At 43.2% G+C, this 25,328-nt stretch overlaps 1 protein-coding gene across 1 annotated transcript in view; it reads right to left on the minus strand.

Annotated features, from left to right (window-relative positions):
* Positions 1-365: 365 nt before the first annotated feature.
* Positions 366-25,328, minus strand: part of LOC132133020 (hepatic triacylglycerol lipase-like) — a 36,558-nt gene continuing 11,595 nt past the window's right edge. Inside the window, exons 8-9 of the mRNA XM_059545673.1 lie at positions 3,737-3,955; positions 366-588 (exon numbers count right to left, since the gene is read on the minus strand). Coding sequence (XP_059401656.1) covers positions 474-588; positions 3,737-3,955 — 334 coding nt within the window. The 3' untranslated portion in view covers positions 366-473. The remainder of the gene's footprint in view (positions 589-3,736; positions 3,956-25,328) is intronic.

Consider the following 25,328-nt stretch of genomic DNA (forward strand, 5'->3'; position numbering starts at 1 on the left):
GAGGATTACTGTTCGATTTGAAGCTACATTTTGATACTGTACTTTAGTGTTTGTGTTTGTGGAGTCCAGGCCGACCGCAGCCGGCTCTTCTTCACCGTACTGCCATCTGTGAGGAAGAAAGCGGTTCGGTGGTTTTGTGGCGGTCTGGACTGAGGGAGATCTCAATATTTGCCTGTTTTTCAACTTTATTTCATTTTTACGTAGTCTTGGTGAAACTTCATAGAGGAAAAGTGCACTGAAAAAACCTCTTAATTGAGTCCAGATGTTGTAGGTGAAAATAGGCCAAACACTAAAATTGAGAAAGGAATGAAAAAAACAGATTAAAAAAAAAAAAAAGTTTAATACCGCTGTCTGTTAATGTTCACTGTGTTTTATACAGTACCAACATTTTTGTTCACTTTGAACATTTTTACGTAACATTTCAGAAGGTTTTGTGCAAAGAGATGTAATTTGTGTGGAGTACTTGAACTGCATTAATAAACCGACTGAGTTGAAGCGCTGCTGTGTGTGTCCGGGCAGCGAGGGAAGTCCTGCTCCTCCGAGATCCTGAGACGAGACGCTTCACCAGAGACGCCACAGAACCAGCACCTGGTGGAAGAGGGACGGTCTGTGTTCTTATACTTAACTAAAACTAAATCCATTCAAACATTTTGTCTTTATCTGAAATGAAATCAATTTTAACTCAAATAAATTAGACTACTTAATTTCAGCTGCTTTCCAAGGAGGCATATCTCATTTCCATGTAGTTCAATAATGTGCTAAAATAACTAACCCTTAAATAGGAAAAGAAAATCTAGAACTAATAGAATTTGAATGATACCAGAATAACACTGGTTTGATGTTGTATTTATTTTAACCTTGAAACATTGCTAGCACAGCTCTGTCCTCGAATCCCTTCCCATCATGAGAGCAGCTTCTCGTTCGTGCGGCTGGTTATGTAGCGTCTGCTGAACATCTGGGCAGTAGTTCATAATGTCTCCGCACTAAATGTGTGCCTTATATGATGATGCTAAAAAGAACATTATTTGGTGTAATGAAATGCAGTTTAAGGTTAAAAAAAAAACATTTTCCATATAATGTACATTATCGTTTCTTCTCTATGCCCCGTCTTCTCAAACAGGTCGATTTTACAAGGCTCTGATTGGCCAGCTATCCAGTGCGTTGTGATTGGCCAAATACCTCAAGCATGACTGGAATGTATTAGGGCCCTTAACATACTGTGATGCCTTGTCCAGCCGGAGCGAAGAAGCACAAACATAAAACCCATTATAAGCGTGATATAAACATGATTTCTAGTCGTGTCCTCTTCAGCAGTAGTTTCACTCTCGGTGAATTCAGTGAGCATCCGTTGGGCTTGCAGCTATCATATGTGATGACCCCGGGCTGGACGCCGCTTCCTCCGGTGAAAGCTGATTCAGTTCCTCAGTGACCATGACAAAGCAGATATCTTCCTCTTTTGGAAGACCAAACTGCGTAGTTTTGCTTTCACAGTGAAACACACCGCGTCTGTACAACATGGCGGCAACAACAAATTACACCTTCTTTCTTTTCTTGAACATTAGTGCAGTGTTATGCAAATCTTCCCACACAGTGATGTAGACGTGTGGAGGCGTGTTAGAGTGATGTGTTTTTGGAGGGCGTGGACGGGTCTTAACTTAAATAAAGAATATCTCTTTGAGTTTGAGACTTTAGTCTTTTAAACTTTACAGATCCTGTCTATGCACCAAGAGCTTGTAACACTCCAAAGAGAAAGGAAAACTTTAAATCGTATCATATGACCCCTTTAACATTTTTGATCTTCAATACAAATATCTATGAATATCCTTAAACCAAGATACATTTACTGGAGATGCTAAATGAAATTATAAAGTCTTGAAACAATGAACAACATGTTTGATTAAAGCAAGAACAAATATTTGCCAGTTGAGGATGAAAACTTTTGTTTTGAATGAAGTTGATTTCTCTGACTCCGCTGGGAGGTATTTGTTCTTGTTTTAATCAAACTCACTTCATTGTGACAGCAAATTTTGCTTGTTTTTGTCAGTCCTGATTAAAATGCTATTTACTTATCTCAATCGTTTGCTTTAGTTCAGTTAAGTAAAGTTCAGATTTTAGTCAAATAAATTACAGTACATTTAGCTAAACTGTGACGCATTATTTCTCAAAAAAAAATTATTCTGAAGATACAGTAAAAGTTATTTCACAATCTAGTGATTGTTAGCAGAGATATTCAAGACTTCAGCTGTTTAATTCATTTTACAAAGTCATTTCCAGTGTTGAAGTGTTTCTATTATAACTCATTGGAGACCATATGGACATGTTGATCCCTTCAATTTACTTGAAAAAAGTCTTAAATTCGTCTTCTTCAAACCTGCAGAAACCTGACAAGTCATTACATGGAAAACCTGAGCCAGGCGAAGGTGAATGACTACATCTCCAAACAGTTCTAATAAAGGCACATTTCTGATGTTTGTCTGTCTAGTTCTTGTCTTTTTCAGTCAGGCTCATCTTTTTTCTGCATCACAGTGACATTATACTGTATTTTGTTAACTGCGTGAATGTGAATCCTGTCCAGTCTCCTACAGTAGATGAAATATGTGTGAGTTTGTCCAGCTGGAACTGATATAATAGTGCAGTGTTTTCAGTCTGATCAGATCAGGAAACACAATGCTGTTATACTGACAGCACACTCAAGTGATTGTGAACAAACACGTCTGTCATTCTGACACAACTGATATATTCACTGCTATAAACACTTATTTTTGTAAGATCCCATACAGCAAAAAAGTACATACTAAATATTTTATAAATGGAGAAGCTCAGTAAAATATACTTTTGAAATTGAAAATGTATTTTGGTGTATAATGGTATAAAACAGGAGAAAACTAATTTCCAATTTTACATTTTACAAATGCGGCTGGAGTATCCTAATATAGATTTCGTGTCCACTATTGAAATGAATACAATTTCAATAATTACATTCTGAAATGTATATATTATATAATATGTTTATATTATAACACACATATATATATAATTTTTTGTTAACACTTTATTTTAAGGTGTCCTTATTAAACGTATTACATGTACATACTATTATAATTACAATTAATAACGCATAATTACATGCAAGTAACCCTAAGCCTAACCCTAACCATATAGGAAGTACATGTAGTTAATTAATATTACTCAGTACTTAAATGTATAACTACCCCGGGTAGTATAAACACGGGTCACTAATTAGAAGTACAAAACAAGGATTTAACAAACGTTGGTTTTCACAGGACTGACCTCCATACGTCATGCTCGCAGAACTGCTTCTGTGTATAACAGTGAGCGCAAGCTTGATTAAAGTGATTATTATGTTTTGAATATGGATATTTTTCTTACAAAAATGCATCGATTCGCTACAGGAGTACTTTGTTCACCCCCCTGAGCCCTGTGAGACACTTTTTTAATGGATGCCCTTTTTTATAAAAATTCTCATGGACTGATGCAGTGCAATACCCGCTGGTAGTCATCAACAGCTTGAAAGATCAAAGACGATTTTTAATATAACTCTGACTTGATTCATCTAAAAGAAGAAAGTCATACCTAGGATGACTTCAGGGTGAGTAATTTAAGGCTTAATTTTCAATTTTGGGTGAACTAACCCTTTAAGCGTGATTCGAGAAACGTACCAAGGTAACAAAATATTTAGATGTTCTTTCTCATACAGTGTTGTGTGGAAACTCACTTCTCCTGATTCTCTCCTGATTTGATAAGGATCCTCCACACGCTGAGCTCCATGTCCTGATCAGAGTCATTCCAGCTCATGATGTTCCTGACGCGCCTCACCCAGCTGGACCAGACCAGTTCATCCTTCCAGACCAGCCGCACGGAGCTGAGCTGACCCAGATCAGACGATACCACCAGCAGAGACGTGAAGGACTTCAGACCACCACTCTCCTGATGCCTGCAGACAGTGAGAGCTTCATGATTATTCACTCTACTACAACAGCAAAATGCAGCAGCAAGTAGGGCTGGGTATTGTTCAAAATCTTTCGATCCAGTGCCAATTTCGATACCTCAGTTTCGATACCGGTTCCTAACGATACTTTTTTCGATACCATATGTTTTAAAATCCATTTAAACATCAACACAAATGCATTAAACATAAAACTTAGATTTTCCACCTTAATTAAAACAAATTCTGGTAATACTTCACACTCAGGATAACATTATTAATACAACTGGTTGTGCGTTTTGGATAGGGGTGCGCCATTCAGGGGCGGACTGGGACCAAAAAGTGGCCCTGGACTTTCTGGCCCACAGCAGCCCACCACATCATAATGCAAACGCGCCTGTTTTGATGTCATTTATTAATTTAATATTTAAGTAAACAGTTTGGGGATTTTAACCAATAGGGCAACTGATCCTCCGTTGAAAAAAAAGAAAAGAAAAAAAGAACAGCAGCTGTTCATTTAGCGACTCCTAGTGAGCGATACAGGCTCATCAAGACACAAACATTCTTCAGTTAGCAGATTCATACGAATCATGCATGAAATAGAAGTTTATAAACTCAAACGATAGCTTTTTGTGCTTTACAGATGAACTTGAAGTCTTTATTCATTCGAGATGTTCAATAATAGATCATCTTTGGCTCAGTAATACAAGTTCATGATCCGATTAGTGAACCGATGATTCTTTTGAGTCAATCTTTTAAAATAATCATTTATTTTGTTTAACGAAACCAGTGTTTCACAAACTGGATAGATCTGAGGTGCAGGGCTCGTTAGCCCCACGTCCCGGGGCTATTGTGTTTTCCAGTCCAATGGGCTATCGTGAATAGTGATGTAAAATTCCTAACTTGATTCGCGTTGTTCACTCGCTTGAAGGGGTGAAACGGATCGTAGCTGATCATTTGCACTTGTTTCGAAATATTGCTGATTCAAGCGTTTTAAACAATTCGCGCGCGTTCGGAGCTTGCGCTCACTCATTCAAAGCACGTGCTGCGAGCAGCATTTCAGACAATGCGCATACAGAAAATGAATTCATCTTTTGCATTTCATAAATTCTGAATGAACACATACACACACAATTATCTCAAAATAATTGTCTCTGCAAATATTCTCGTAAACACAGTCTGTTGTGTTTCAAGTGAACGTATACAGTGGCCTGCTGCTCAGAGGAATTCGCTGTACCGGATAAATCTGTCTCTCTCTCTGTTATTTAGACAACGTGAAAGGGGGCGTGTTTCAAGACACGCAATGGAGTAGACCAAACTAAACAGGGAGGGGTGGAAAAACACTCATCCAAACAAATGGTTAGTTAAATTGGCTTTGGTTGCAATGCTCTTATCGCATATGTTGCACTTTGCTGACTCTGCATCCACTTTTATTAAGTGTAGCCACACTTTAGACCTCATTGGCATTGTAATATGGAAACGTTTTGAGAAAAAACAACTACACTTGTGTTGTGTGACTGCGAGTATCTTCAGAAATCCTCCCCGTCACGTCACGTGGTGATGGACAGCCAGTCACGGCGAATTTAGGTTCTTACATGCACGTATGCTACAAGCTCACACAGACACAGCCGCTTGGCAAAAAAAAAAAAAATGGCCGCTTTTCTTTTGGAACCGAAATTTGGCACCGAAAGATAAATAATTTTTCGATACTCATAGTATCGAAGTTTTTCGTTCGATACCATAAAGGCATCGAAGTTCGGTACCCAGCCCTAGCAGCAAGAGTTCTTACTAGAACCAGGAAGTATGACCATATTAGCCCGGTCCTGTCAACACTGCACGGGCTCCCTATCTAACATTGTATAGATTTTAAAATATTGCTTATTACTTATAAAGCCCTGAATGGTTTAGCACCTCAGTATTTGAATGAGCTCCTTTTACATTATAATCCTCTACGTCCGCTACGTTCTCAAAACTCAGGCAATTTGATAATACCTAGAATATCAAAATCAACTGCAGGCGGCAGATCCTTTTCCTATTTGGCGCCTAAACTCTGGAATAACCTACCTAACATTGCTCGGGAGGCAGACACAATCTTGCAGTTAAAATCTAGATTAAATCAGACAAACTTACTCAGGCACATACTCACTCAGACACACACTCACAAACACACACACTCACTTACTCACCCTTCTCGTTTGGCTCTCAGCGAAGGAGGACACATTTTCCCCCTCTCCTCCCCTTACCTTCCCTGCTTGCTCTCTCATCCCGTCTATTGTCTAATACTTCTGAGAGAGTCTCTCTGCACTGCTCTCCAAACTGAAAAATCATGTATGTGATCAACTGGTCTCTCAACACAATTGACACCATCTTCTCGACGAGAAGCTTGGGTTCAGGGGAACCTGAACGTTCGCAGCTGGCTACACGATGGACGCGTGGGAGAGATGACGGGTCGTGTGTCTGGCGGCTCTTTCCGTGGAGGACATTGAAGATATCTACCTATTCAGAACCATGATAACAGTTGTTCTGCTGATTGGATTAGGCTTTGCCCTGGGTTATCGAAGAATTCAGAAAATGGGAACAGCTGTCCAAAGCCTCATAAAGCTGCCCGTTATGATTGAAGCAGTGGGCAGATATGCATATATTTCTACTCTCACACACACATACATTCTCCATTCACATACATATACACAGATACATATATAGAATATATGTATGTGCGAGAGAGAGTCTTACTTTTGGCGCCGTTACAGGATGGCTGCCTCCGTGACGTGCTCTGCAGTTGTTTTTGTGTTTTTTTTTAGTTTGTCCTGTCTTTAGTTATATTCCTGCAATAAGTTTCACCAGGTATGAACTGCTGAACATTCGGCAGATCACACAACAAGATATTTTACCGGATTTCAACTATTCAGACGTTTTACTTTACTACGTTTTACTGCGCTCGTCAGACTCAGGAACGCCATTGCCTAGCATCCATCTGGCAAATCTACACTCTCTACCCAGCAAAACGGATGAACTCCCTCTGCTCTCTCGGACAAATAAGGATTTCTCACACTCTGCTGCTCTGTGTTTCACAGAAACCTGGCCGAATGACGCCATACCGGACAGCGCGCTCCATCTGCCGGACCTTCATTCTGGTGAGTGTTTACATTCCTCCACAAGTGCATGTAAACTTGGCTTTACAGAAACTCTCTGAACAGATCACAGAGACAGAACAACAACACACGGACTCTGTTTTAATCATTCTCGGGGACTTTAATAAAGCCAATCTCTCCCTTGAACTGCCAAAATACAGACAACACATCACATGTCCCACCAGACAGTAATATATTGGATCACTGTTACATCACAATTAAGGATGCATATCACTCTATTCCACGGGCAGCTTTGGGACGTTCTGATCACTGTCTGGTTCATCTTATACTGACCTACAGGCAGAAATTAAAATCAGCTAAACCTGTATTAAGGACTGTAAAAAGATGGACTAATGAAGCAGGGCAGGATTTACAATCTCGTTTTGACCTCACTGACTGGAGTGATTTTGAAGCTGCTGCCACCGATATGGATGAGCTCACAGAGACTGTGACATCTTATATCAGTTTCTGTGAAAATATGTGTATTCCTACCAGGACTCAACTAAATTACAACAATGACAAACCGTGGTTCACTGCAAAACTCAGACAGCTCCGTGAGGCCAAAGAAGATGCTTACAGGAAGGGGGACAATGTCCTGTATAAACAGGCTAAATACACACTGGAAAATGAGATCAGAGTAGCAAAGAAAAATTATTCTGGAACAACTTTTGCAACCCACCCTGAACACCTCTCCAAACAACCGTTCACACCATTAACAACTTCTGCAACCCACCCTGAACACCTCTCCAAACAACCATTCACACCATTAACAACTCCTGCAACCCATCCTGAACACCTCTCCAAACAACCGTTCACACCATTCACAACTCCTGCAACCCATCCTGAACACCTCTTCAAACAACCGTTCACACCAGTAACAATTCCTGCAACCCACCCTGAACACCTCTCCAAACAACCATTCACACCATTAACAACTCCTGCAACCCACCCTGAACACCTCTCCAAACAACCATTCACACCATTCACAACTCCTGCAACCCACCCTGAACACCTCTCCAAACAACCATTCACACCATTCACAACTCCTGCAACCCACCCTGAACACCTCTCCAAACAACCATTCACACCATTAACAACTCCTGCAACCCACCCTGAACACCTCTCCAAACAACCGTTCACACCATTCACAACTCCTGCAACCCGCCCTGAACACCTCTCCAAACAACCGTTCACACCATTCACAACTCCTGCAACCCATCCTGAACACCTCTTCAAACAACCGTTCACACCAGTAACAATTCCTGCAACCCGCCCTGAACACCTCTTCAAACAACCGTTCACACCATTAACAACTCCTGCAACCCACCCTGAACACCTCTCCAAACAACCATTCACACCATTAACAACTCCTGCAACCCACCCTGAACACCTCTCCAAACAACCATTCACACCATTCACAACTCCTGCAACCCACTCTGAACACCTCTCCAAACAACCGTTCACACCATTAACAACTCCTGCAACCCGCCCTGAACACCTCTCCAAACAACCGTTCACACCATTCACAACTCCTGCAACCCACCCTGAACACCTCTCCAAACAACCATTCACACCATTAACAACTCCTGCAACCCACCCTGAACACCTCTCCAAACAACCATTCACACCATTCACAACTCCTGCAACCCACTCTGAACACCTCTCCAAACAACCGTTCACACCATTAACAACTCCTGCAACCCGCCCTGAACACCTCTACAAACAACCGTTCACACCATCCACAACTCCTGCAACCCACCCTGAACACCTCTCCAAACAACCGTTCACACCATTCATAACTCCTGCAACCCACTCTGAATACCTCCCCTCACAACCATTCACACCATTCACAACTCCTGCAACCCGCCCTGAACACCTCTCCAAACGACCGTTCACACCATTAACAACTCCTGCAACGCACCCTGAATACATCTCCAAACAACCGTTCACACCATTCACAACTCCTGCAACCCATCCTGAACACCTCTTCAAACAACCGTTCACACCATTAACAACTGCTGCAACCTACAGGCAGAAATTAAAATCAGCTAAACCTGTATTAAGGACTGTAAAAAGATGGACTAATGAAGCAGGGCAGGATTTACAATCTCGTTTTGACCTCACTGACTGGAGTGATTTTGAAGCTGCTGCCACCGATATGGATGAGCTCACAGAGACTGTGACATCTTATATCAGTTTCTGTGAAAATATGTGTATTCCTACCAGGACTCAACTAAATTACAACAATGACAAACCGTGGTTCACTGCAAAACTCAGACAGCTCCGTGAGGCCAAAGAAGATGCTTACAGGAAGGGGGACGATGTCCTGTATAAACAGGCTAAATACACACTGGAAAATGAGATCAGAGTAGCAAAGAAAAATTATTCTGGAACAACTTTTGCAACCCACCCTGAACACCTCTCCAAACAACCGTTCACACCATTAACAACTTCTGCAACCCACCCTGAACACCTCTCCAAACAACCGTTCACACCATTCACAACTCCTGCAACCCGCCCTGAACACCTCTCCACACAACCGTACACACCATCCACAACTCCTGCAACCCACCCTGAACACCTCTCCAAACAACCGTTCACACCATTCACAACTCCTGCAACCCATCCTGAACACCTCTTCAAACAACCGTTCACACCAGTAACAATTCCTGCAACCCGCCCTGAACACCTCTTCAAACAACCGTTCACACCATTAACAACTCCTGCAACCCACCCTGAACACCTCTCCAAACAACCATTCACACCATTAACAACTCCTGCAACCCACCCTGAACACCTCTCCAAACAACCATTCACACCATTCACAACTCCTGCAACCCACTCTGAACACCTCTCCAAACAACCGTTCACACCATTAACAACTCCTGCAACCCGCCCTGAACACCTCTCCAAACAACCGTTCACACCATTCACAACTCCTGCAACCCGCCCTGAACACCTCTCCAAACAACCGTTCACACCATTCATAACTCCTGCAACCCACTCTGAATACCTCCCCTCACAACTGTTCACACCATTCACAACTCCTGCAACCCGCCCTGAACACCTCTCCAAACGACCGTTCACACCATTAACAACTCCTGCAACGCACCCTGAATACATCTCCAAACAACCGTTCACACCATTCACAACTCCTGCAACCCATCCTGAACACCTCTTCAAACAACCGTTCACACCATTAACAACTGCTGCAACCCACCCTGAACACCTCTCCAAACAACCATTCACACCATTAACAACTCCTGCAACCCACCCTGTACACCTCTCCAAACAACCGTTCACACAATTCACAACTCCTGCAACCCACACTGAACACCTCTCCAAACAACTGTTCACACCTTTAACAACTCCTGCAACCCACACTGTACACCTCTCCAAACAACCGTTCACACAATTAACAACTCCTGCAACCCACACTGTACACCTCTCCAAACAACCGTTCACACCATTCACAACTCCTGCAACCCATCCTGAACACCTCTCCAAACAACCGTTCACACCATTCACAACTCCTGCAACCCATCCTGAACACCTCTTCAAACAACCGTTCACACCATTCACAACTCCTGCAACCCACTCTGAACACCTCTCCAAACAACCGTTCACACCTTTAACAACTCCTGCAACCCACACTGAACACCTCTCCACACAGCCGTTCACACCATTAACAACTCCTGCAACCCACCCTGAACAAACAACCGTTCACACCAATAACAACTCCTGCAACCCGCCCTGAGCACCTCTCCAAACAACCGTTCACACAATTAACAACTCCTGCAACCCATCCTGAACACCTCTCCAAACAACCACTCACACCATTAACAACTCCTGCAACCCATCCAGAACACCTCTCCAAACAACCGTTCACACCATTCAGAACTCCTGCAACCGATCCTGAACACCTCTCCACACAACCGTTCACACCATTAACAACTCCTGCAACCCACCCTGAACACCTCTCCAAACAACCACTCACACCATTCACAAGTCCTGCAACCCACCCTGAACACCTCTCCAAACAACCGTTCACACCATTCAGAACTCCTGCAACCCATCCTGAACACCTCTCCACACAACCGTTCACACCATTAACAACTCCTGCAACCCATCCTGAACACCTCTCCAAACAACCATTCACACCATTAACAACTCCTGCAGCCCGCCCTGAACACCTCTCCAAACAACCGTTCACACAATTAACAACTCCTGCAACCCATCCTGAACACCTCTCCAAACAACCGTTCACACCATTAACAACTCCTGCAACCCATCCTGAACACCTCTCCAAACAACCGTTCACACAATTAACAACTCCTGCAACCGATCCTGAACACCTCTCCACACAACCGTTCACACCATTAACAACTCCTGCAACCCACCCTGAACACCTCTCCAAACAACCACTCACACCATTCACAAGTCCTGCAACCCACCCTGAACACCTCTCCAAACAACCGTTCACACCATTCAGAACTCCTGCAACCCATCCTGAACACCTCTCCACACAACCGTTCACACCATTAACAACTCCTGCAACCCATCCTGAACACCTCTCCAAACAACCATTCACACCATTAACAACTCCTGCAACCCGCCCTGAACACCTCTCCAATCAACCGTTCACACCATTAACAACTCCTGCAACCCGCCCTGAACACCTCTCCAAACAACCGTTCACACCATTAACAGCTCCTGCAACCCGCCCTGAACACCTCTCCAAACAACCGCTCTCACCATTCACACCTCCTGCATCCCCCTCTCCCCCACACCTGCAATTCAGATAAGCAAGGATGCAGTGTGCAAGGTCTTCCGGAAGCAGAAAAGGAAAAAAGCACCAGGCCCAGATTGTGTTACGCCAGCCTGTCTGAAATCCTGTGCTGACCAGCTGGCCCCCATCTTCACACAGATCTTCAACAGTTCGCTGGAGCTGTGCGAAGTCCCTTCATGCTTCAAACGATCAACCATCATCCCCATCCCAAACAAACCCAAAATTGCATGACTTAATGACTACAGGCTCACTGGTGCAGGTCAATGTCAATGTCACCTTTATTTATATAGCGCTTTAAACAAAATACATTGCGTCAAAGCAACTGAACAACATTCATTAGGAAAACAGTGTCAATAATGCAAAAATGAGAGTTAAAGGCAGTTCATCATTGGATTCAGTTATGTCATCTCTGTTCAGTTAAATAGTGTCTGTGCATTTATTTGCAATCAAGTCAACGATATCGCTGTAGATGAAGTGTCCCCAACTAAGCAAGCCAGAGGCGACAGCGGCAAGGAACCGAAACTCCATCGGTGACAGAATGGAGAAAAAAACCTTGGGAGAAACCAGGCTCAGTTGGGGGGCCAGTTCTCCTCTGACCAGACGAAACAAGTAGTTCTATTCCAGGCTGCAGCAAAGTCAGATTGTGCAGAAGAATCCTCTGTTTCCTGTGGTCTTGTCCTGGTGCTCCTCTGAGACAAGGTCTTTACAGGGGATCTGTATCTGGGGCTCTAGTTGTCCTGGTCTCCGCTGTCTTTCAGGGATGTAGAGGTCCTTTCTAGGTGCTGATCCACCATCTGGTCTGGATACTGTCCTCTGATCTGGACACAGACTGGATCTGGTGGCCACGGTGACCTCGGAACAAGAGAGAAACAGACAAATATTAGCGTAGATGCCATTCTTCTAATGATGTAGCAAGTACATAGGTTGTAATGGGAAGTGTTTCCGGTTCCGGTTTACCTAATTAATGCAGCCTAAAAATCCTTTAACGGATTTGGATAATAAAAGCATATTAGTATGTTATGTGTATGCCAGGTTAAAGAGATGGGTCTTTAATCTAGATTTAAACTGCAAGAGTGTGTCTGCCTCCCGAACAATGTTAGGTAGGTTATTCCAGAGTTTGGGCGCCAAATAGGAAAAGGATCTGCCGCCTGCAGTTGATTTTGATATTCTAGGTATTATCAAATTGCCTGAGTTTTGAGAACGTAGCGGACGTAGAGGATTATAATGTAAAAGGAGCTCATTCAAATACTGAGGTGCTAAACCATTCAGGGCTTTATAAGTAATAAGCAATATTTTAAAATCTATGCGATGCTTGATAGGGAGCCAGTGCAGTGTTGACAGGACCGGGCTAATATGGTCATACTTCCTGGTTCTAGTAAGAACTCTTGCTGCTGCATTTTGGACTAGCTGTAGTTTGTTTACTAAGCGTGCAGAACAACCACCCAATAAAGCATTACAATAATCTAACCTTGAGGTCATAAATGCATGGATTAACATTTCTGCATTTGACATTGAGAGCATAGGCCGTAATTTAGATATATTTTTGAGATGGAAAAATGCAGTTTTACAAATGCTAGAAACGTGGCTTTCTAAGGAAAGATTGCGATCAAGTAGCACACCTAGGTTCCTAACTGATGATGAAGAATTGACAGAGCAACCATCAAGTCTTAGACAGTGTTCCAGGTTATTACAAGCAGAGTTTTTAGGTCCTATAATTAACACCTCTGTTTTTTCAGAATTTAGCAGTAAGAAATTACTCGTCATCCAGTTTTTTATATCGACTATGCAATCCATTAGTTTTTCAAATTGGTGTGTTTCACCGGGCTGCGAAGAAATATAGAGCTGAGTATCATCAGCATAACAGTGAAAGCTAACACCATGTTTCCTGATGATATCTCCCAAGGGTAACATATAAAGCGTGAAGAGTAGCGGCCCTAGTACTGAGCCTTGAGGTACTCCATACTGCACTTGTGATCGATAGGATACATCTTCATTCACTGCTACGAACTGATGGCGGTCATATAAGTACGATTTAAACCATGCTAATGCACTTCCACTGATGCCAACAAAGTATTCAAGTCTATGCAAAAGAATGTTGTGGTCAATTGTGTCAAACGCAGCACTAAGATCCAATAAAACTAATAGAGAGATACACCCACGATCAGATGATAAGAGCAGATCATTTGTAACTCTAAGAAGAGCAGTCTCAGTACTATGATACGGTCTAAATCCTGACTGGAAATCCTCACATATACCATTTTTCTCTAAGAAGGAATATAATTGTGTGGATACCACCTTTTCTAGTATCTTGGACAGAAAAGGGAGATTCGAGATTGGTCTATAATTAACTAGTTCTTTGGGGTCAAGTTGTGGTTTTTTGATGAGAGGCTTAATAACAGCCAGTTTGAAGGTTTTGGGGACATGTCCTAATGACAATGAGGAATTAATAATAGTCAGAAGAGGATCTATGACTTCTGGAAGCACCTCTTTCAGGAGCTTAGATGGTATAGGGTCTAATATACATGTTGTTGGTTTAGATGATTTAACAAGTTTATACAATTCTTCCTCTCCGATAGTAGAGAATGAGTGGAACTGTTCCTCAGGGGATCTATATTGCACTGTCTGATGTGATACTGTAGCTGACGGCTGAATGGTTGCAATTTTATCTCTAATAGTATTGATTTTAGAAGTAAAGTAGTTCATAAAGTCATTACTGCTGTGGTGTTGGGAAATGTCAACACTTGTTGAGGCTTTATTTTTCGTTAATTTAGCCACTGTATTGAATAAATACCTGGGGTTATGTTTGTTTTCTTCTAAAAGAGAAGAAAAGTAATCGGATCTAGCAGTTTTTAATGCTTTTCTGTAGGATATGTTACTTTCCCGCCAAGCAATATGAAATACCTCTAGTTTTGTTTTCCTCCAGCTGCGCTCCATTTTTCGGGCTGCTCTCTTTAGGGTGCGAGTATGCTCATTATACCATGGTGTCAAACTGTTTTCCTTAACCTTCCTTAAGCGTAAAGGAGCAACTTTATTTAAAGTGCTAGAAAAGAGAGAGTCCATAGTTTCTGTTACATCATCAAGTTGTTCTGAGGTTTTGGATATGCTAAGGAATTTGGATACATCAGGAAGATAACTTAAAAAGCAGTCTTTTGTGTTAGAAGTGATGGTTCTTCCATACTTGTAACAAGAAGTAGAATTTACAATTTTGGCTATATGAATTTTGCAAAGAACTAAATAATGATCTGAGATATCATCACTTGGCTGAATAATTTCAACACCATCAACATCAATTCCATGTGACAGTATTAAATCTAGAGTATGATTTCGACAATGAGTAGGTCCTGAAACGTGTTGTCTAACACCAATAGAGTTCAGAATGTCTATAAATGCTGATCCCAATGCATCGTTTTCATTATCAACATGGATATTAAAATCACCAACTATTAAAACTTTATCTGCAGCCAGAACTAACTCGGATGTAAAATCACCAAACTCTTTAATAAAGTCTGTATGGTGCCCTGGTGGCCTGTATACAGTAGCCAGTACAAACATAACAGGGGATTTATCATTAACATTTGTTTCTTTGGATAATGTTATATGAAGTACCATTACTTCAAATGAGTTATACTTGAAGCCTGCCCTCTGAGAAATCCTGAAAACGTTGTTATAAATTGAAGCAACACCTCCACCTTTGCCTTTTAGACATGGCTCATGTTTATAACAGTAATCTTGGGGGGTGGACTCATTTAAAATAATGTAATCATCAGGTTTTAGCCAGGTTTCTGTCAAACGGAGTACATCTATATTATGATCAGTGATCATATTATTTACAAAAAGTGTTTTCGTAGAAAGGGATCTGATATTCAATAAGCCAAGCTTTATCATTTGTTTATCCATATTGCTTCTGTTTTTTATTTGTTGAACCTCAATTAAATTGTTAATCTTAACTTGGTTTGGACGTTTTTTGTATTTTCTAGTTCGGGGAACAGACACAGTCTCTATAGTGTGATATCTAGGTGAAAAAGTCTCTTTGTGCTGAGAATTAACTGACCTCTGTGACGGGAGGCAGCTAGCAGACGGTCGGTTTAGCCAGTCTGTCTGCTTCCTGACCTGGGCCCCAGTTAGTCAAGTATAAACACTAAGACTATTTGCCATATTTCTAGAGAGAAGAGTGGCGCCACCCCAGGAGGGATGAAGACCATCTCTTTTAAACAGGTCAGGTCTGCCCCAAAAGCTCGTCCAATTGTCTATGAAACCTATGTTATTCTGTGGGCACCACTTAGACATCCAGCCATTGAGTGATGACAATCTGCTATGCATCTCATCACCACGGTAAGCAGGGAGGGGACCAGAGCATATTACAGTGTCTGACATCGTGCTTGCAAGTTCACACACCTCTTTAATGTTATTTTTAGTGATCTCCGACTGGCGAAGTCGAACATCATTAGCGCCGGCATGAATAACAATCTTACTGTATTTACGTTTAGCATTAGCCAGCACTTTTAAATTTGCCAAGATGTCAGGCGCTCTGGCTCCCGGTGAACATTTGACTATGGTGGCTGGTGTCTCTATATTCACGTTCCGTACAATAGAATCACCAATAACTAGAGCACTTTCATCAGGTTTCTCAGTGGGTGCATCACTGAGTGGGGAGAACCTGTTTAATGTTTTGATCGGAACAGAAGAGCGGTGTTTTGACCCACGACTACGCTGCCTCACCGTCACCCAGTTGCCCTGCTGCAGGGGCTCTGTTTCCGGATCCGGACAATGTACAGGAATCCCTGAGCTAGACGCATCCAAAGCCATATCTAGAGCCCTAACATTCTTACTGTCCTCAATTAAAGTTTGGATGCGTGTCTCTAATTCTGAAATCTTCTCTGTCAGCCTAACTATTTCCCTGCATTTATCACATGTGAATCCCTCATCAGCGACAGAGATAGATAAACTGTACATGTGGCAAGAGGTGCAAGAAACAATGATAGGAGAAGCCATTACTCACCGTGCTTGATGAAAATTCTTACTGCGGTTGTTTGATGAACTTGTGAAAAACTGGAGCGAGGGAGAGGAGAAAAGAAAACAGCGATAGGTTCGAATGAAAACGCTAATGACAAGCTAACGAGTGCTAACGCTTTGCAGGTGTACTGCACTCACGTAAATAAAATAAAAGTGAACGATCAAAGTTAATCTGATAAGATTGATCGATAATATCAGAAATATGGTGTGAATTAAGTTATATTTTACCACTTTAAAAAACAGAGAGTGATAGTAAGATAAAGATTCTAGAGAAAAAAATAAAATAAAAACAGCTACACGGAGCTACAATTTGCTACAGAAGGCCAACAGGAAGTAGAGAAAACACTGAAGGACATTACTGGACCCTTGCTGGATCCTCTTCAGTTTGCCTATAGAGCAAACAGGTCTGTGGATGATGCGGTAAACATTGGACTGCATTATATTCTGCAACACCTAGACAGAACGGGGACTTGTGTGAGGATCCTGTTTGTGGACTTCAGCTCCGCCTTTAACACGATCATCCCAAACCTCCTCCTGCCCAAACTAACTCAGCTCTCTGTGCCCACCTCCGTCTGTCAGTGGATCAACAGCTTCCTGACAGACAGGAAGCAGCTAGTGAGGCTGGGAAAATACACATCCAGCACCCGTACAATCAGCACCGGAGCTCCCCAGGGCTGTGTTCTCTCCCCACTGCTCTTCTCCCTGTACACTAACGATTGCACATCTAAGGACCCCTCTGTCAAGCTCCTGAAGTTTGGAGATGACACCACACTCATCGGCCTCATTCAGGACGGTGACAAGTCTGCTTACAGACAGGAGGTTAAAGAGCTGGCTGTCTGGTGCACTCTCAACAACCTGGAGCTTAACACGCTCAAAACAGTGGAGATGATAGTGGACTTCAGGAGAAACCCCCCTGCACTCCCCCCACTCACCATCATGAACAGCACTGTGACTGCAGTGGAGTCATTCAGGTTCCTGGGCACCACTATTTCTCAGGACCTGAAGTGGGACATTCAAATTGACTCCATTGTGAAAAAGGCCCAGCAGAGGTTGTACTTCCTTCGCCAGCTGAGGAAGTTTAATCTGCCACAGGATCTGCTGAAACAGTTCTACTCCACCATCATTGAATCCATCCTCTGCACTTCAGTAACTGTCTGGTTCAGATCAGCTTCTAAATCTGACCTCAGAAGACTACAGAGGGTAGTCCGGACTGCTGAGCGAATCATCGGTACAACCGTCCCTTCTATTCAAGAACTGTACTTATCCAGAGTGAGCAAAAGGGCCAGTAAAATCACTCTGGACCCCTCACATCCAGCACACTCCCTCTTTGAACTGTTGCCATCTGGTCGACGCTACAGAGCACTGAGCACCAGAACGACCAGACACAGGAACAGTTTCTTCCCTCAGGCAATCCATCTAATGAAAACTTGGTAATAACTGTGGAACACACTATACTTTATATTTATATACACATACACTTATTTATCTAACACACATACTTGGTTTACACTTAAAGATATTATTTTTTGCAAATAATATAACTGTACATACATATTGCTTTTTGTAATATACCTGCCTACAATTGTCAATTGTATATTGTGATTCCTTACCTACTTATTTGTATTTTTTTTTTACAATTCTTTCATTATGTTTTTTTTTTTTTTTTTTTTTTGTTCTGTCACCGACATTGTTGCACTGCGGCACTTCTGTCAGGGAAAAAAAATTCCTCATATGTGTAAACATACCTGGCAATAAAGCTCATTTTGATTCTGATTCTGAGAGTATAGTGGAAACGGAAGGAGTTTAGTTGAAACGGAAGGAGTATAGTGGAAACTAAAGGCAGGTTAGGCACGATCAGGGTCACCGGGACAGGTCTTGGTCAGCATGGCTGAGGTAGATGAGGCAGCCGCAGAAATATTTCAGTAAGCTATAAATAAATATTATCATCATGAAAAGGTTACATGGCCTCATGGACACAAGCTCAGCCTCAGTCGTGTTGCCAGATAGACGTATTATAAGCGCAAAAACTCAGTGCTAGACTAGTGTTCTATAAGTGCAACCTGCTGTCAGAGATTGAATTTGCATTTTCATCAGAATCAGAAAGAGCTTTATTGCCAAGTGTTTACACACAGAAGAAATTTCGTCAGGAGCTTCCAGTATAGAAAGAACAAACATAGTGCAGACACACATATAATTAAGGAAATAAAACTAATAATAATAAATAGTAATAATAAAATATTCATTCAGCCCATCTGATGTTTTTGTTTTGTGCACTTGCTTCATGTTGCATATATTTTTTGCTTGTTTGTTTGTTTGTTTGTTCAAGGTTAGTTTTAGCCAGTAAAAGAGCAAAATAAACATTTAATAAAATTGCAAGGAAGAGCTGAGCAGGTCTTGCACATCTATTTCCTGGTCTGAGAGTGACTTCCTGCTTAAACAGGAAGTAATGGATACCAAAAAAGGTAGAAATATATGTATGTGAAAGGAGAATGTAAGTGTGTGAAAGCAAGAATATATGTATGTGAAAGGACATTGTAAGTGTGTGAAAGCAAGAATATATGATTGTGAAAGGAGAATGTATGTGTGTGAATGGAGAATGTAAGTGTGTGACAGTGCCAGCATGAATTACGGCTTGTACGGCCCCTCATAATAAAGGGCTACTACTACACACACACACACTCACTCAGACACACACTCACTCAGGCACACACTCAATCACTCAGACACACATCACTCACTCAAACACAAACTCACTCAGACACACAATCCCTAACTCAGACACACACACACACACACTCATTTATTCTGACACACACTCACTCACTCAGACACACACTCACACACGCTCAAACACTCAGGCACACACTAACACACACACATTCACTCAGACACACACTCACTTAGACACTCACTCAGACACACACTCACACACTCAGACACACACACACACACACACACTCACTCACTCAGACACTCACTCACTCAGACAAACACTCACTCTCACTCACTCAGACACACACTCACTCACTCACCCAGAAACACACACTCACTCAGACACAGACTCACCTGCACTCACTCAGACACACACTCATCCACTCAGACACACGCTCACTCACTCAGACACACACACTCACTCACTCACTCACTCACTCAGACACACACTCACTCAGACACTCACTCAGACACACACTCACACACTCAGACACACACACACACACACACACTCACTCACTCAGACACTCACTCACTCAGACAAACACTCACTCTCACTCACTCAGACACACACTCACTCACTCACTCACCCAGAAACACACACTCACTCAGACACAGACTCACCTGCACTCACTCAGACACACACTCATCCACTCAGACACACGCTCACTCACTCAGACACACACACTCACTCACTCACTCACTCACTCAGACACACACTCACTCAGACACTCACTCAGACACACACTCACACACTCAGACACACACACACACACACACACACACACTCACTCACTCAGACACTCACTCACTCAGACAAACACTCACTCTCACTCACTCAGACACACACTCACTCACTCACTCACCCAGAAACACACACTCACTCAGACACAGACTCACCTGCACTCACTCAGACACACACTCATCCACTCAGACACACACTCACTCACTCAGACACACAAACTCACTCACTCACTCACTCACTCAGACACACACTCACTTACTCACTCACTCAGACACACACACACACTCATTCACTCAGACACACAATCACTCACTCAGACACACACTAATTCAGACACTCACTCACTCAGATACAGACTCACTTAGACACACACTCACACACACTCACTCACTCACTCACCTACACTCACTCAATCAGACAAACACTCACTCACTTAGACACACACTCACTCACACTCACTCACTCAGACACGCACTCACTCACTCACTCACTCACTCAGAGACACACTCACCTGCACTCACACACTCAGACACACACTCATTCAGACACTCACTCACTCAGATACAGACTCACTCAGACACACACTCACTCACTCACTCTCACACATTCACCTACACTCACTCAATCAGACACACACTCACTCAGACAAACACTCACTCACTCAGACACACACTCACTCACTCAGAGACACACACACTCACTCAGACACACACTCACTCACTCACTCAGACACACACTCACTCACTCAGAGACACACTCACTCACTCAGACACACACTCACTCACTCAGAGACACACACACTCACTCAGACACACACTCACTCACTCACTCACTCAGACACACACTCACTCACTCAGACACACACTCAGTCAGACACACACTCACTCACACAGACACACACTCACTCAGACACACTCATTCACACACTCACTCACTCACACGCACTCAGACACACACTCACTCACTCACACACACTCACTCTCTCAGACACTCACTCACTCAGACACACACTCACTCACTCTCACTCACTCACACACATTCACTCACACACACTCACTCACTCACTCAGACACACACTCACTCACTCAGACACACACTCACTCACTCAGACACACGCACACTCACTCAGACACACTCACTCACTCAGACACACGCACACTCACACAGACACACACTCATTCAGACACTCACTCAGACACACACTCATTCAGACACTCACTCACTCACTCACTCGCACACACTCACTCAGACACGCACTCACTCACTCAGACACACACGCACTCACTCAGACACACACTTACTTACTCAGACAAACACTCACTCACTCACACTCACTCACTCACTCACTCAGACACACACTCACTCACTCAGACACACGCACACTCACTCACTCAGACACACACTCACTCACTCAGACACACACTCACTCACTCAGACACTTACTCACTCAGACACACACTCACTCACTCAGACACACACTCACTCACTCACACACACACACTCACTCACTCACTCACTCAGACACTCACTCAGACACACACTCACTCAGACACACACTCACACACACTCACTCAGACACACACTCACTCACTCAGACACACACTCACTCACTCAGACACACGCACACTCACTCAGACACACTCACTCACTCAGACACACGCACACTCACACAGACACACACACACACACTCACTCACTCAGACACACACTCATTCAGACACTCACTCACTCACTCGCACACACTCACTCAGACACGCACTCACTCACTCAGACACACACGCACTCACTCAGACACACACGCACTCACTCAGACACACACTTACTCACTCAGACAAACACTCACTCACTCACACTCACTCACTCACTCACTCACTCAGACACGCACACTCACTCAGACACACGCACACTCACTCACTCACACTCACTCACTCAGACACACACTCACTCACTCAGACACTTACTCACTCACTCAGACACTTACTCACTCAGACACACACTCACTCACTCAGACACACACTCACTCACACACTCACACACACACACTCACTCACTCACTCAGACAGACACTCACTCAGACACACACTCACTCAGACACACACTCACACACACTCACTCAGACACACACTCATTCACTCAGACACACACTCACTCGCTCAGACACACACTCACTCAATCAGACACACACACACTCACTCACTCACTCAGACAGACACTCACTCAGACACACACTCACTCAGACACACACTCACACACACTCACTCAGACACACACTCACTCAGACACACACTCACTCGCTCAGACACACACTCACTCGCTCAGACACACACTCACTTGCTCAGACACACACTCACTCGCTCAGACACACACTCACTCGCTCAGACACACACTCACTCAATCAGACACACACTCACTCAATCAGACACACACACTCAGACACTAACTCACTCGCTCGCTCACTCACCCACTCAATCAGACACACACACTCAGACACTAACTCGCTCGCTCACTCACTCACTCACTCACTCAGACACACACTCACTCACTCAGACACACACACTCACTCAGACACACACTCACTCACACTCACTCACTCAGACACACACACACTCACTCACTCACTCAGACACACACTCACTCAGACACAATCATTCACTCACTCACTCACTCAGTCAAACACTCACTCACACATTCACTCACACACACACACACACACACACTCACTCAATCAGACACACACTCACTCAATCAGACACACACACTCAGACACTAACTCACTCGCTCGCTCACTCAGACACTCACTCACTCAGACACAGACTCACTCACTCAGACACACACTCACTCACTCACACTTACTCAGACACACACTCACTCAGACACACACTCACTCACTCAGACACACACTCACTCACTAACTCACACTTACTCACTCAGACACACACTCACGCAGACACACACTCACTCACTCAGACACTTACTCACTCAGACACACACTCACTCACTCAGACACTTACTCACTCAGACACACACTCACTCACTCAGACACTTACTCACTCAGACACACACTCACTCACTCACACACACACATACTCATTCATTCAGACACACTCACTCACTCAGACACACACTCACTCACTCACTCACTCACTCAGACACACACTCACTCACTCACTCACTCAGACAGACACTCAGACACACACTCACTCAGACACACACTCATTCACTCAGACACACACTCACTCACTCAGACACACACTCACTCGCTCAGACACACACTCACTCGCTCAGACACACACTCACTCAATCAGACACACACTTACTCAATCAGACACACACACTCAGACACTAACTCACTCGCTCGCTCACTCACTCACTCAGACACACGCTCTCTCACTCAGACACACACTCACTCAGACACACACTCACTCACTCAGACACACACTCACTCAGACACAATCATTCACTCACTCACTCACTCAGTTAAACACTCATTCACACTCACTCAAGACAATCACACACTCACTCACACACACTCACTCACTCACTCACACACTCACTCACACACACACACACACACACACACACACTCACACACACACACTCACTCACACTCACACTGACTCAATCAGACACACACTCACTCAATCAGACACACACACTCAGACACACACACTCAGACACTAACTCAGACACTCACTCACACTCACACTCACTCAATCAGACACACACTCACTCACTCACTCAGACACACACTCACTCACTCACACTTACTCAGACACACACTCACTCAGACACACACTCACTCACTCAGACACACACACACTCACTCACTCACTCAGACACACACTCACTCAGACACACAATCATTCACTCACTCACTCACTCACTCACTCAGACAAACACTCACTCACACTCACTCAAGACAATCACACACTCGCTCATACACACACACACTCACTCACTCACACACACACACACACACACACACACACACACACACTCACACTCACTCAGACACACACACTCACTCACACTCACTCAGACACACACTCACTCGCTCAAACAATCACTCACGTCTGAAAAAACAGAGGTGTTAATTATAGGACCTAAAAACTCTGCTTGTAATAACCTAGAACACTGTCTAAGACTTGATGGTTGCTCTGTCAATTCTTCGTCATCAGTTAGGAACCTAGGTGTGCTATTTGATCGCAATCTTTCCTTAGAAAGCCAAGTTTCTAGCATTTGTAAAACTGCATTTTTCCATCTCAAAAATAAATCTAAATTACGGCCTATGCTCTCAATGTCAAATGCAGAAATGTTAATCCATGCATTTATGACCTCAAGGTTAGATTATTGTAATGCTTTATTGGGTGGTTGTTCTGCACGCTTAGTAAACAAACTACAGCTAGTCCAAAATGCAGCAGCAAGAGTTCTTACTAGAACCAGGAAGTATGACCATATTAGCCCGGTCCTGTCAACACTGCACTGGCTCCCTATCAAGCATCGCATAGATTTTAAAATATTGCTTATTACTTATAAAGCCCTGAATGGTTTAGCACCTCAGTATTTGAATGAGCTCCTTTTACATTAAAATCCTCTATGTCCGCTACGTTCTCAAAACTCAGGCAATTTGATAATACCTAGAATATCAAAATCAACTGCGGGCGGCAGATCCTTTTCCTATTTGGCGCCTAAACTCTGGAATAACCTACCTAACATTGTTCGGGAGGCAGACACACTCTTGCAGTTTAAATCTAGATTAAAGACCCATCTCTTTAACCTGGCATACACATAACATACTAATATGCTTTTATTATCCAAATCCGTTAAAGGATTTTTAGGCTGCATTAATTAGGTAAACCGGAACCGGAAACACTTCCCATAACAACCTATGTACTTGCTACATCATTAGAAGAATGGCATCTACGCTAATATTTGTCTGTTTCTCTCTTATTCCGAGGTCACCGTAGCCACCAGATCCAGTCTGTGTCCAGA

The sequence above is a fragment of the Carassius carassius genome, chromosome 50 (genome assembly GCF_963082965.1).
Source record: "Carassius carassius chromosome 50, fCarCar2.1, whole genome shotgun sequence".
Taxonomy (NCBI): Eukaryota; Metazoa; Chordata; class Actinopteri; order Cypriniformes; family Cyprinidae; genus Carassius; species Carassius carassius.